At 32.9% G+C, this 16,354-nt stretch overlaps 1 protein-coding gene across 14 annotated transcripts in view; it reads right to left on the bottom strand.

Annotated features, from left to right (window-relative positions):
* The window catches only part of CHD9 (chromodomain helicase DNA binding protein 9), a 244,095-nt gene that overhangs the window by 152,387 nt on the left and 75,354 nt on the right, over window positions 1-16,354 (bottom strand). For 9 of the 14 annotated variants that reach the window (XM_067718614.1, XM_067718613.1, XM_067718625.1 and 6 more), the window contains exons 2-3: window positions 16,157-16,265; window positions 10,649-12,271 (exon numbers count right to left, since the gene is read on the bottom strand). In XM_067718614.1, the coding sequence (XP_067574715.1) occupies window positions 10,649-12,106 (1,458 nt within the window). In that variant the 5' untranslated portion in view covers window positions 12,107-12,271; window positions 16,157-16,265. The remainder of the gene's footprint in view (window positions 1-10,648; window positions 12,272-16,156; window positions 16,266-16,354) is intronic. The other 5 variants (XM_067718619.1, XM_067718618.1, XM_067718621.1 and 2 more) reach the window with 1 other exon arrangement.

The raw sequence follows: 16,354 nt of genomic DNA, 5'->3' as shown, positions 1-16,354 counted from the left end.
AAAGCATATAGCCCCGGGCTTCCCTGGTGGCGCAGTGGTTGGGACTCCGCCTGCCGATGCAGGGTACACGGGTTCGTGCCCCGGTCCGGGAGGGTCCCACGTGCCGTGGAGCGGCTGGGCCCGTGAGCCATGGCCGCTGGGCCTGCGCGTCCGGAGCCTGTGCTCCGCAACGGGAGAGGCCGCAGCGGTGAGAGGCCTGCGTACCGCAAACAAACAAACAAACAACAAAAAAAAGCATATAGCCCCAAAATATAAAAAGTGATTATTTCTAGTTCATGAGATGAGGGGTGACTTTTCTTGTTTGTGCTAAATTTTTTCTAAATACGTTCAGTGGACATGTTTCACTTTTGTAGCTGTCAACTACATCTCTTCACATACTAGGCAGTCAACAGATGCTTAAACTAAATCACTTTCATTGATAAACTTGAAATATTATCAATTCTCAAAGGAGAAACACATGTAAATATCTTACAAAGCTAGGTAAAACTTTAGTATTCACCATCATTTTAGATCATTTATATATTATGTCTAAACATATAATACTGGAGGTTCATGCTTATTTGTAATATGGGTCTTATCTCCCTCATGAGTTACAAGAAAAGCAGAATGCCTCATATATTGTCTTACATATGACAGGTGTTCAAAATGTTTACTGAATTCATAAACGAGTGTCTTATAGACAAAGCTGTCTTAGAACTACAACTACATCAGTGCTTAGCACAGAGTATGTTCTCAAAATTTTGTATCCAACTTTTAAGAAAACTTAAATCCCTCTGTTCAATATGAGTTTAACCTAAATCAAATACCAAGCAAGGACCACTTCTTATTTCATACATAGCACAGCACCACACGAAATCATAGATGGTGACAAAGTACTTCTGAAATTGAATCCAAAATTTCTGGAATCACAAGCTTCCAACACAAAAACACAGCTAAGAAATTACACAACAGTACTCAGATCCTGTGGCATTACACAGGATAAATAAAGCAAATGAGCTCCTTAAAGAAATGGCTGATTCCAGGTCTGAGGCAAGGAAATTAAATACATCTTCTTACACCAGAAAGTAGAAGTACTTAGAGACTAATGAGGACATGTTAGAAGGGCAAGAGTTGGCTTGCAAAGATTCCCACTGGCAAAATATTCAAAAATAATAATAATGGCAACGGATTATAACATATTCAATGTTTTTTTTAAATCCATGGGTCCAACTCTTTATAGAAAAATCCCACCTATTAATTACAAAGGGATGAAGGTACTTTTACTAAGTGATAAAACTTAGCATCACCAATAATGGGACAAACTAAAATCATGTCTCCTAATGTAACCCAATAGAAGTATACAAAAATCATCTATGTGGCACCCTCACCAAGAAATGTTTAATTTGAATTATGACCAAACAACTAGACAAATACAGACAACAGGTCTGGACTTTTAAAACAATGGTGACGTCAGGAAAGAACAACAAAAAGGCATGAAAAGCCTGTATTAGGTTAAAGAATATTAAAGAGACATAACAACTAAATGCAATGCCTGACCTTTGATTGGATTCTGGATTTTAAAACAAACGTCTATAAAAATTATTAGGATAATTTAAGAAATCTGAATTTGATTATACGATTTTCTGTTATTGATGTTTTATCACTTAGTAAAAGTAACTTTTATTTAAAATAAAAAGAGTGAGAAAGCAAATGTGGCAAAAAATTAACAGTGAGTCTATGTGAATGGTATATAGATGTCCACTGTATTATTCTTTCAACTTTCCTCTAAGTTTAAACTTTTTCAAAATAAAAAGTTAGGAAAAGCAAATAATGCTTTCAATATAAACAGTTTGAAGAAATTCATAATATTGATATTTCTAATATTGCTTAAACTGACTTGAAGTCACCTTTTTTCTTGTAAAATAAGAAAAATACAGATTTGCAGGCCTAGCCTTAGAAGTAAGTCTCTCTGTATTTGTAATGTCAGTACCCAGCACAGTACCTGATATATAAGTAGAAGGTGCTCAGTGAATATGTTTGTTGCTTATGGTCTTATGAGTTGATACGGTAGAAAACACAGTGAATTTAGAGTTAAGTTTCTGCTAAACCATTAGTAGCTGTCCGGTTTTAGACAGGTCACTTTCCCTCTTGACACCTCAAATACTTGATCTGTAAACTCTAAGAAATAATACCAACTTATATATACCCCAGATTATTACTAAAAAATTCAAATAATGTAAGTAAAACCACTTAAAAATACTATGCAACTTGTTTTATTATTTCTATCTCTAATTACACTCTCAATGTTTACCATATTAGTTTTTAAAAATTACTTCTAAATGTCTTACTTTCATTTGAGGAATTTAAAGGAAAAAAATCCTGAGAAATTTATTTAGCAATATAATCGTTTAAGTATATCTCTCAGTAACTAGTTATTTCTCTTTTGACAAAAAAGTAGTGCTCAAAGTTGACTCACATAGCACAGGGGTTTTTTTGTTGTTGTTTTGTTGTTTTTTTTTTAAAAAAACTTTTGTAATAGTTTGTAATAAATTTAAGTAGATTAGAAGCTCAAAAGAAAAGGGCCTTCTTTCTTGACTCTGCCATTTACAAGAGCCACTGGACCTTAGACAGTTAAATATTATATGTACACATATTATAATATGTATATAAAATATATATGAAGGATCAAGTAAGTACAGACTGCCAAAATGTCATGAAACAAAGGGCTAATCTAGAAACTTAGAGGGATACCTTCTTTAAATTGGATGGATCAAAGAAATTAATTGTTTGTAATTATCACTCATTCCAAAACACATACTTGGAAAGCTAAGGGAAAGTGCTAGAAACCTCTATCAACTGAAACTGAATCACAAATGAAAAGAGAACCCCTCTGAAATTATAATATAGATCAATGGGAAAGTATGACTTAATTTTCAATTTGAGTTCTTCAAAGGCAAAGGACCATATCGGATTCATTTTTGTAACTTCAGTGCCCAGCATAATCTCTTACACCTGGTAGACATCTAATAAATACCAAACAAATAAAAGCAGCAAAAATGCAACTTTCCAAAACACAGAGGTTATATAAAATTCATTCATTCACACATCTACAGTTTATATCTACATTTGACAGATACAATAAGGGTGCACTTTTTAACACTAAAAGGATAGTTATAAACTGAAGATACGTTGAAAGGTATACATGGAAAAAAAAAAACACACAAAAAAAAAAACACACAAAAAACACAAAACCCAGCAACTCAAAGATATTTCTCAATTTGGAGACAACCAGTTGTAACTGTATCTTACAACACATTAATTGTAAGTGCCTCACCATAGTGTGGTATCATTCTCGCTTCTGAACACCCTTAAAAACTATAAAAAGGAATGTTAAGCAGTTATATGACAGCAAGCAAAATGACCTAACACTGTTTTTGCTTTTTGTATGAGGATAGAGTAAAATATTATCCAGCTCTAAAATTCTATGATTCCATGAAATGTTCAATGTAAACTTGTACTATTTTCAGGTATACAAACATATTCATGTAAGGAAAAACTTTGCTTAGAGATTGGTTCTTAGCCATTATTATCTTGTAATAGCTTTAAATGGAATATAATCCATAAAAATATTGAATCACTATGTTGTACACCTGAAACTAATAAAACATTGTAAATAATACAAAACTTCAATACAAAAAAAAGATTGCCCTTTCATAATTTCTAAGGTATTACTTGCATAATAAATGTGCAAGTTATTTGCATAGTTGACCCAAATAAATTATCAGATTTTATTTAACTGAAAACTGCAGTCTAAGCTTCCTAAAGCTTAGACTGCAGTTTTCAGTAACCATGCACTTTCTATCTCTTTCCATATATTACCCATACCATATTGTGTTAAAATATTTCCTTAATTTAAAATCATTTCAGTCCAATTACCCAAACAAACCTGATCTCCCATATTTAAGTACTCCAAAACAACTGTGTGTTCATATTATCGTAATAGGAATAAAGTTTGATGGCTCAGTAGCCCCTAACACATTTTTTTTCAATTTCAGATATTAATAATGATAAGTAAATGACTGAGTGGTCCTAAGGTATTTGGGAGTGCACCTCATCAATAAAATTAAATACAATATACACCTGTAACTTATATACATCAACCATACTTCAACTTAAAAAAATAGCAAGGGTAAAAAAAAAAAAAGACTTAAATACAACAAAACTTTGTTAGACCTACTTTGAAGTTTGGCTTGAATCTCATGCGCTTCACACACTGCACTATTTCTCACCAACTGCCGCCTCTTCCCCACCCCTGGAATTCACTTCCTGTTCACCTCTCACCCTTAAGTATGCATGTCAGAAGTCAACAGCCTTAAAGCTACTGTTAACAACTAGAGTTTCTGTTACTCAATGCAGAGATCAATCCTTCTACAATATAGTACACAGTTTAATAATTAAGATCATATTTTAGAACTAGCTAATATTCCAGAAATTCCCAGTCCAAACAGAACATTTTAATCTAGAAGATTTGACAGAAATGTCAAAAACTAGTCCACTATAACTGAAAAAAAGCAACTAAAAGGGAAATTCCTGCATAGAATTTCTATTTTGTGTTTTGGTTTTGACAGCAAAGAATTTTGAAACTTCTTATAAGCAATACCTTGCCAAATGCATAAAGATTTAAACAAATTCTGATAAACAGAGGGATGTTACTTTATAAAAATTTAAATTATTCAATGAAACAATCTAAATATTACTTAGGTAGTTTTTTCTCTTCTTTTTGTCTAGGGCATAAGCGGAGTGACAAGTTTTTAAATTATTCGTTATCTGTTGATTTTTTGATGTGGAAAAGTTATGACTATTAAAAAAAAAAAAACCCCAAAACCCAAAACCAAAAAACCAAAAAAACTAGCAAAGAGCTTGGGATCCTCTGAATTCAATGGGTATGAGCAAAGTATAGCAAGTTCCTTGCTTTAGGTTTACATTTAGTTTTAGAGAGGTTTTCCTCCTTTTTTTTTTATAACAATTTCACTTACAGGCAAAATCAGCTGTGCTTCTGATTAAGATAACTTTCAAATATCTTATGTGTTCCAGTAAATTCTTACTTAAGTGAGGGTGATTCCTGGAGGTGTAACAATAACCATAACAAATTTGAACATACAAGACCTCCCTATAAAAATCTAAGGTTTCTTTTCATCTTTTCCTAACTGATCATTCTACCACCATCACCATCACCCTTGGAGGGGGTGGGGGGGCAGGGAGCCATATAATTAAAGATTTTGATGCTTAATAGAATACATTTCAACTATCTGGAAAATTTACCCATCTATGATAAATAATTCCCTGATGTTCCTGGATAGCAGAGAACTTGTCACATTTCCTTACCTTTCTTCCTTATTTGTAATTGCCACTCAGGAGCTAAACAGGCAATATGAATGATATATCTTACAAAGAAACCCAAAATTAACAACCATAGAATCTTAAGAGTTGAAAAGAACCTACCAATTTAGTCCATTTTCCATCCACTGCAGGAATTCCTTCTGTGACACATCTGAGCCATTCCATCTCCCTACTTTCAGTGAAAGAGCTTTACTTCAAACTTCCTTATACTAATCTGTTTTTCTGTGACTTCCACTTAGTAGACCCAATTCTGACCTCTAAAGTCCTTCAAACATCTGAAGATAATTATCAGGTTTACTTTTAGGGCATTTGTTATCATCTTAAACCCAATCTTATTTTAAAAATGTCAAAACACTTTTGCAAGCAACGGTTATTTCACTTTACTTTTGTTCTTTGTTGTTTTGGCGTTGTTTTTCCCTCTGATAATGAACAAACTATCTGCCAGAAAACATGAGATGAATGGTCTTCTCCACTTAAAGATTCTAAAGCAAGTTTCTGCCTCATCAGTAAGGTAGATTTTTAAAGGGGTGGAGGGTGAGGTGAGAAGCGAGAAATCATTTAGTATATTATTGTTATACATTACACTGCATTAATAATATACTTTGAAGTAAGTGAAAGTAGTTAAGACCATATATAATGGAGTCAAATCTGATTTGAATCCAGTCTGGCCACTGGTTGTCTCTACATTGGCTGTGTAACTTGCGGTATATTACTTAACTTTTCTGTACCTCAGTTTCCTCCTGTGGAAACTGAAGGAAATAACTGACTCCAAATAAAAGGACTGTTGTGAAAGATCAATGTGTTAATAATATATGTTAAGTATTTACAACAGTGGCACAAACATAGTGCTCTATCATAGTGCTAGTTATCCTAATTTTTGCTTACTACTCTGTACCTACTTTAAATTGAACTATTATGGTAATAAACACAACAAAAATATAAACATATTTTAATTACCTTGATTCAGATTTTTCCAGATCTCAATAATAACTTTACTGTTATAAGGTATTTAGCAACCTTACAATATGGCAAACTTTTAGCCATTCAAATTCATTTTCAGAAAAATATTTTATGACATGAAAAATGTCTGCAATATATTAATTGGAAGGTTAAAAAAGCAATTTGCCAAACAGCATAAACTATGTGATCTCGACCTTGTTTCTTAAAAATGCAAAAATATGTAGGTGGAGGACAGGGAAGAGACAGACAACAGGTCTCACTGAAAACTTACACAACAAAATGTCAACAGGGATATAGTGATATTACAAGTAACTCATTTTTCATCTGTTCTCTATGTGGTCCAATTTTAAAATAATGATTATGTATTAAATTTTTCATCAGAAAAAAATCCAGTATTTTATTATTTATTTATCTGGCCGCACCGAGTGGCTTGTGGGATCTCAGTTCCCTGACCAGGGGCTGAACCCGTGCCCCCTGCAGTGAAAGCGAGGAGTCCTAACCAATGGACTGCCAGGGAATTCTCAAAAAAATTTAAAATGTTCCTTACATTGGCTGTTCTAACCTTTCTCTAAGTTTCTTTTTTTTAAACTAATAAATAAGTTTCCCTACCTTCAGGGGAAAAAAAATAAAAATTCAAGGTATTAAATAAAGTAATAAATTCATCAGAATACAAAAGCCAACAAGGAATTATGTACAATTATATACATCATAAAATTCTATCTCCTGTGTTGATTGCTATTTTAGCTATCCCACATATCTTTCACTGCTGTAGAACTTTTACAGTAAATTTAATTTACAAATATTGAGAGATCGCACACTGCTCCATAGAGTGTTTCCACTTTACAAATAAGAAGACAAAAATGAAAGATTTTGTTACAAAATAGCAGTATGTCATAAAAGAGCAATGAAAAGTTGATAGTATTATTCTCTCAAAATTCCTTTGCTATAAAAGTTAGAGATGAAAATAAGCTAGTATTTCTCTATTATGGTTTGTGAGTATTTACATTTAGAAACACTTCCTGTTGCTTCTCACCTTTTTTCTCTTCTCTTTTTTAAATGGTAAAATTCTAGAGTCAATTATATAAGAAATGTTCTCAGCAATATTCACTGTTTTTAATGATTGACACAGACTCTAAGACATTTGAAATTATATCCACAAACACCCTACCTCAGTTGGGGAATAATAAAAAGCAAGGCTTAGAAATATTCTTTACATATCCAATATTCTCAGTGAAGCTTTCTAAAATTCTAAATAGAGAGCCATCCGTGAGTTTTCAAACAGTAGATTAATAAATATCTTATTTTGGCTATAACAATATGTGTCCTTTTTTAAAATTTTGATAAACCGAGAATTATACCACTTTATTCTATACACATATTTAACAATGCTAATTTAGTCTGAAATGAAATTACTACGTTTAAGAGAGTTAAAAAAAAAAAAAAAACCTAGGAAAAAAATTCTTTTCATAGAACCTGGGGAAAACTGTAATAGTGTAACATTCTGTCTACGTCATAACCATAACTGTTCAGAAAATGCCAAAAATTACACAGATAAAAGACTTATATGCTCTGCCACAATTTGTCATAAATTATAAATATTAAATAATTTAAATTTCACATATTTAGGATATCTGACATAATTCTGTACATATAACACCTATATGCAATCCATATTAATCATAATCAATCTCCTACCTTCTCTACCAATCCATCTCTATTCTTCACCCCGACAATGAAAAATGTCCAACTCTAAGTCTTAACACTAAGAAATAATAGGAAACTTGAGAACAGACTTTCAATAAGTCAGATAAGTATTCAAAGCCAGCTGCCCTTTATCAGTTTTTAAACATGTAACAAAAAGAATAAGAAGTTAGTAAAACAAAACAAACTCTGAAACAAAAAGGTGAGTAGATTTAAATAAAACCTTATGAATGTATCAGTGTAGATAAGATGATTTATTAAAGGCTGCTGCTGTTGGGTCTGAAAAAAGTTTCTCTCAGATGGTACTAAGTACTGATACCTAAATATTAGTATTAAGTTTAGTACTAATATCTAGATATTAGTATTAGGGACTACTTTAGATATTTATAATTATCCTCCATTCATTCCAAATCTATAAAAGGGAACCTGTACTTCTTTTTAAAGCTCGTAGAACATGTTTAGGAAAACATGAATTAAAAAAAAAAATCCTCAGAAAAATACAATTAAGAAAAGAAGTTAATAAATTTCAGATTTTATAACTTCAATTATATGCTGGACAAATTAATTAGTCAAGGTAGACAGATATCTACATAAAAAGTAGATAGATGACCCTAGGTTCAATCAGTAGAGGTTTTTCCCCAGGGTCCTTCTAACTAAGATGCTTGATCCTCTTCCAGCAGAGGGAGCAAAATCATAATATTATTATATTCAGGCCACAAAAAGAAGGGGAGGAGGAGAGTTTACAAGTCCCTTTTAAATATCTTAAATCTATCTAGACAATTCAAAAGCTGTACTGAAAATATCATGATTCCCAAAGGAAAAGAAAAAGATTTTATCTTTTTCAAACACTTCAAAAATGGTTCCTAAATACTTAGTTTCAAGAACCATGGTATACTTCATTGTCCTCCAAATCTCACAAGTAAACAACGTACTGAAGCGTTTTATAAATCTTTAATTTAACAACAAACTTTCAGAAAAATGATAAAAATATTGCATTAAATAGATTTAAAAAAATTTTTAAAGTAATACATTCACACGACAAAAGCTATAAAAAACAAAGGAAAGTGTAATTGCACTACCCTAAAATAATCTATTTCCTTTCAGTATTTTTCATATGTATATTTTCATACTGCTATGAAAAATTATAATTTTAATTTAATTAAAAAATTAAATTTATACTTATAAAAACATTTATTAAGTGCTTATTATATGCTAGGCATGGTTTTAAGCACTTTTACATGTTACAACTCTCTTCATCCTTATCAAAGCCCTTTTATTTTCCTTATTTAAAGATGAAGCAAATGAGATGCATAGAAATTATTAAATAGCTAAAAGTCATGCACCAAATAAGTAACATGAGCCAAGATTCTAACCCCGGTAGTCTGGAACCAAAGCCTGTACTCTTAACCACTTTACTGTGATCTTAATTTTGAATTATGCTTTTCCCCTATCACTAACATATTATCAAAGTCTTTTTAATGCCTATAATAGTCCATCTAATACGGATATGATAACAAACTGTGCTGTTTCCAATTTTCCCTTATAGATACAGCAAGATAAATACCTTTGGGTATATTACTTTTGCTATGTTTGGGTTATTGTAATAAAGTATTTGTATACTCAAACATGCCACCAAATTGCTTTCCAAAATATCTGTATCAATTACAAAGCTATGTAAAAGTTCCAATTTCGCCATAAATTTGCCAGTGTTAAGCATCAAAATTAAAAAATTTTTTCTGGGGAGGGGGAAGGGTAAGCTGTGACAAAGCGAGAGAGTGGCATGGACATATATACACTACCAAACGTAAAATAGATAGCTAGTGGGAAGCAGCCGTATAGCACAGGGAGATCAGCTCGGTGCTTTGTGACCACCTAGAGGGGTGGGATAGGGAGGATGGGAGGGAGGGAGACGCAAGTGGAAGAGATATGGGAACATATGTATATGTATAACTGATTCACTTTGTTATAAAGCAGAAACTAGCACACCATTGTAAAGCAATTATACTCCAATAAAGATGAAAAAAAAAAAGATTGCTCACAAAAAAATAAAGTCTATTAAACAAAAACAAATTTTTTTCTAGTAGGTAAAAATGAAACCACACTGCAACTGAGTTATTACTAAAGTTGCATATTATTCTGAACGTTATGTTTACTAATTCTACTTCCAATTTCTGTGAATTTCAGCTTTTATGTTTTAACCAATTATCAACTGAGATATTATCAAATTATATGAGTTTTTTATAGGAATATTAACTCTACACCCATTATATTTGCAACAAAATGTTCCCAATCTATTGTTTTCCTTTTAATTATGGTTAAGTTTTTGTTTTTGATAATAAATCTTTCTGTTAAAGGCAATCATAATTGAAAGTTACAACAGACGTCTTAATACCTTATAATTTTCTAAATATAGAAGTCTATTGCTTTGAGCACATCAATGAATGAAACTTTCAAATATGAGACTACTGAAAATAGAAACCTTTATCAAAATATACATTCACCTGACAGAATGACTGAGTTTGAGAAATTCTGAATATGTCTCATATGAAATTAACTCAATGAGTAAAAACTCACCCCACCCCAAACCACCAAAATTAGAGCTACATACCTGTCGCTGTAAACATAGGCGATTTCTGTCATGTAAATGCTGATGATTAGAAAGTGATGAATGCCAACTCCGAGCCTGAGTATGCAACTGAGTTTGAGCCATATCAGAAGGCCGTGTTACGAGATGTGAAGTAAATTGCCGATCAAGGTCATGATCTAAAACATGACTTGAATTATCTTGTCCAAATGCTGACTCATCAAATTGGGGAAGGAGACCCTCCTGAAGGAGGTCTTCTGGGTCAAGTCCTGTGAACGGCTCAGTTTGAGATTCCACTTGATGAAGTAAATTCTCTTCTAAAGATGAAAAGCCGTTAGTTTCTACATGATCATTGAAATGGCCCATTTGAGTTCCTGAGTCAACAGGATCCGGGAAGTTCATGTGAACAGGAGATAATTTTGAATTGCTGTAATTACCCTGAGGATGTGATGAATGCAACATTTGGAAGTTATTTGAATGCAGCGATGTATTGGGATTTAGCATATGCTGAGTCGATTCTTGCTTGATTCCCCTATGAGGTGAAAAGGAATTACTCCCAGTAAAATCAGATAAAGTCTGATTTGTATGATTAGGTGCAAGAACTGCAGAGGACTGAAGAAGACTATTTGGTGACACATGATTACTGGAAAAGGAATAATGTGAAGAAAACTGCTGTGAATTACTGACAGAACAAGAAGTCATATTTGGAGAAGGTCCATTAAAATTTCCTTCTTGATGATTGCTACACTTCAGGAAGTGTACTGAAGGATTTGACGTTTGAGAAAATTGCTGCATCGAAAGGGACTGCTGTGAAGTAGATGCATTATTAATTTGTGGTGGATGGTTAACACTGACTCTGTGTGGACCAGAAACATTAACATCCATAAAATTTTTAGACTGGCTAAGAGAATTTTGCCCTGGGTTAAGATTATTTCTGTTTTGTTGTGAGCGTAGTGAAGTGCACTGTGTTTGTTGTTCATTGGCCTGAAATAAGGCAAAGTCATGGTGTGCCACAAAGCTTTTAGTTTGATGCATAGAGTGAGAATGTCCTTGTTGGTGAAAAGGAGACCCATTTTGACTTGAAATGCTAGTAGCTGTCTGATGGCCCCACATTGGACTGCCATCTGCTACATCTGGAAACAAACCATTGGGCTGGTTCTGAGGGTGGATCGGAGAACAGTTAAACTGAGAGTGTGGAGATAACACATGTTCAGCTGGGCTACCAAAAGACTGATTAACTTGGTGAAATTTCATTGAATCAAACTGATTTAACTGTTCATAATCAGTCATCTTCTGATGTGTTGGAGTACCTTGAACATGGTTCAGTGAGTCTATGTGCAAAGGTTCAAATTCTGCACCCAAGTTCAATTCATCAACTAGTGAAACAGGTCCTGGTTGTACAAATGCATCATCTGACAAACCTTCTAAGGTCTCACCAAACAGATTGGCATCATCAAAAAAGTCCATCATTGGATCTGTCATCTTGAAAAATTCAATAACAAACTGGGCTGTTCACTCCAAATGGAGTATATTCAGCTTCTCTGTAGTAGATATTAATGGATCATTTCCAAAGGTCATCAACTAATCCGAAACAGGTCAATGTTCATTATTGCTCTAGATAACGACATGTCAGGAAGTGTCAGAATCCTAGGAAATAAGAACAAAAAGTTTGATAATGAATATTCATTGAAGTTTTACAAACAAAGTTTACATATGATTTAAAGAACATAAAATCTCAGTGTACAGTATGTTTTGGTAGAGTAATTCATTGCAAATAGCTCATTAATATTCCTTACAAGGAATCGACATATATACACTACCGAATGTAGAATAGTTGGCTGGTGGGAAGCAGCAGCAGAGCACAGGGAGATCGGCTCGGTGCTTTATGACGACCGGGACAGGGCTGGGACAGGGAGGATGGGAGGGAGGCTCAAGAGGGAGATGTGGGGACATGTGTATGCATATGGCTGATTCGCTTTGTTGTGCAACATAAACTAACACAGTATTGTAAAGCAATTATACTCCAATAAAGATCTATTTATTTATATATATATATATATTCCCTACAAGGAAAAAATTTCTAGTACGGGGACATGACTATATACATTTAAAAGTAATGATGTATATTACTTCATTTTGAAGTTCACATGTTATAATGACAGAATGTAAAGTAAACTTGAGAATGGAATGTCAGACTCTCTCCCATACCATGAAATGGCCATCACTCCCCAGCAGCTCTAGCATGTATAAAATATATATGTATTACATTTTAATGTTATGTCTTGCTAAGATAACTGACATCAGAATCCTCTTAGATTAGCAAATATGCTGTGATCTTTTGCTCTAGACCTCTTGAGCAGATAAAGCTACTATTTCATATGGTATATGTGGAACTGCATCAAGAAGAGCAACTGTATGAGGTCATGATAAGCTGGCCCTAAATGAGATAAAAGTTAGCCATCTGGTCAGCTGACAGACAACACAGACATGTGCTATGTTGGGGATGTTGCAATATATTGCCACCATGGTCCTCTTGTTCATCTACCATGGAAGATCAGCCTACTGACAGCCAACTGATTTAGACATCTGTGTAGCAAAACCAAGCACCTTTCTGTTAACAGTTATATTCATTACTCTATCCCTAAGAGGCCCACCATTAAATCATTTGGAATAACCCGTTGCTTATTATAGCTACTAAACTGTGCAAATAAAGTGTATTGATAATCAAGCTGAGGCAAAAACAAACAGTAGCTTAAGCTAAGCAATAAATTAATCTTACGATAATATCAAGAGAAAAAAATGATAACATTTATACACACACACACCTCATATACATACATACAATTTATGTGTGGAAAGGATCTAATAGGTTACTTGCTAATCTAATATGAAATGGCTGGCTAATTTTGTTCCAGGCTGGACTCATTCCAAACATTTTCAACAAAGGTAATTTAGGGTTCTGCCCCCACTGTCTTACACAGAGAACCACAAATGGAGATACTTGCTTCTCTACATATTAGTTTATTCAAAAATTAGCAGAGGTCTAAGAAACTTTTCCAGAACTTCTATTTTGGGAGGTCCGTTTTAGAAAATATAGATAGCCTAAACAAAACGTCTGTTCACTATTTAAATGAAGAAATACTTCTGAAAAATTCTGAGAAGGAAAAACTACCAAAATCTATATTAATTTTACCTAGAAATGGACTTATCAATCACAATGGTATACAAATGCTTTAACAAACATATAATTTTAAAAAAGGTACAAATGCAGAAAAAAAGAAATTATTTTTCCAGATTTTATAATTGTGAGACAAAGCAGATAGAGTACTATATGTTCTGAACTGAACATAGCATTAACCAAAATAATAATAATAATAAAGTAGGTTAAGTCACTTCTCTGGAACATACCTTATATTTAGCTATAGACTCTAGACAAGGGAACATCTATGTATACCTAACCCAATAGTCAGAAAAGCAACGTCCTATATATTTTTTAATGGACGTATGATTATTTACCAAGAGGAAAAAAGAAGAATTACAATGGAGGTTACCAAATCCAGTATGTTATCAAATACAAAGTACATTATTAGCTGATGTAACATGAAGAAATAAACTATGACATTATACCACTTTGAATTTTTATTTTATAATCTGTGAAATAACTTTTAAGAACATTTTTAGACTTAGACTTATTCCAAACGATTTGAGAATTTCCTCTCCCATGAAGTACTCTTTTTGGTCCATAAATACCTGACTGTTGCTCTGTAAGAAAATGTAGAATTGCTGTCATTTCTTCAACAACAAATATTTGCTCCACTAATATTAAATTTATGCTCTGCTACTCTCTGTGCCTCTCTGCATAATCAACAACTTTTTTTTGAAGCTGAATAATATTGTATCTTTTTAGAGACATTTTAAGTAATTAAACATGTATAGTACCGATGTACATAGCCCAGCTGAAGTGATGGCAATATAAAATCTATAACTAATTTTTTGTACACACAGGCAATGACAACTACTTCCTGACAGCCACCAGGCAGACAGTGACTGAGACACATCCTGATATCAGAGATATTAAAAGTAGAAAAAATATGTATCTTAGAATTAATTTCCTGAATATTCAGACTGTATTACTTCAAGAGTTCAGAACCCAGTACTACAAAAAACTACTGCCCAATCGAATGCTGAAGGTAAATTATCTGAAGCATATGACTTTAGTTCATATATTCTTAATTATTCTGATAACAGTGAACATAAAATATAAAACATTCTGAATTTATACTGTGTACTACAGGCTTGTACATTTGTTTTATTCTTAAGAAATAGTTAAATGTTTTTTAGAACACTGTTCTGGAGATACGTTTATGATGTATCAGAGCAGTAATATTCCATTTAGGAAAGAAATGGTATAGTCTTTGAATTTTTGTACATTATGGTAGATTATGCTAAAGCAAAGTATTTTCTACTTTTATGTAACCCGAAGCCTACCGAAAATATGGGGAGAAGTAAAAAGTTTAATTAAGAAAGCAATTTTGCTATCTACTTTTCCAACAAACATTTATTGATAAACAACTTGTAGGCACTAGGATGATGAATAACTGACCTCTGAAGGGGGATACAGACAAGTAAACAGACCATTACCAATATAATACAATATTTGTGCTTTTATAAAAGTACAAACAGAAGAGTAACATCTAATGAGGGAAATGAATATAGACACCTTACTATACTAAGAAGATATACATTTCCCATGAAACAAGGTACATGTAAGTCATTAACCTTAGTTATAAAAATAGAAACTAAAGGTGAACTATGAAAACATGCCCATAAAACCTAAAAAAAAAGGTCATCTTTTCTGATTTGAACAGTTTATTCTACAATTGATTAATTTCTTAATTGATTAATCAATTAAGCCCCTCTTAAGAGCTATCATCTTATTTCATTCTAGTAAATGTACTATTTTCCAACTTTATAAAAACATCACATCAGTCCGATTTTAACTATTTAATTAAGCAAATATTTATGGACTGTCCATTACATCCAAAGCAGCTTTGTAGAAACTACAAAAGCCCCTGCCCTCAGGAAGTTCAGAATCTAAATGGGGGAGATAAGGAGTAAATGGCACAAGAAAAGCACGTCATATACTGAATAAAATATGATAAACGTGGCCTGAGAGGCACAAGTTTATCTATAAGGTGATTTATAAAGAGAAGAGAGCATACTTGGCAAGTTATTCAGGAAAAGCTTCTTAGAACAATTAGCATTTGAAGGGGTCTTAGAAAAGGGATTGGAAGGAAAGGCCAGGCAAAGAATTCAGGAATAAAGAAATGGCAGGCAGGAAGGAAGTATATTTAGGAAATTGTATGACCACTGCAGAGTATATAAAAGGAGAAAAGTGGAAAATAAAGGTGGAAATACAAGTTGGAGCAATGCTGTAGTGGGCCTTATCAATTAAGTACATTAAATTAAGACATTTGGGGGACAGAATTCTTCTAAAGTTAAAACAAGTATTTAGAATCAAAAACAAATTACTTATCTATCTTCATTTCTACAGTCATCCGATGCCAAACATGATGATGATCATATAAAATGGATTCAATTATCAATAGGACAGAATCCCTGCCTTCAAAAAATTCATAATCTAGAGGGGAAGAAAACACATAAACAAATAATATGATATACGTCTTAGCAGAGATGTATACAAATCACTATACTGTGGTAGTACAGATC

The sequence above is a fragment of the Pseudorca crassidens genome, chromosome 20 (assembly GCF_039906515.1).
Source record: "Pseudorca crassidens isolate mPseCra1 chromosome 20, mPseCra1.hap1, whole genome shotgun sequence".
In the NCBI taxonomy this organism is placed as follows: Eukaryota; Metazoa; Chordata; class Mammalia; order Artiodactyla; family Delphinidae; genus Pseudorca; species Pseudorca crassidens.
The sequence above is the reverse complement of the archived record's forward strand: the minus strand, read 5'-3'. Positions and strand labels throughout refer to the sequence as shown.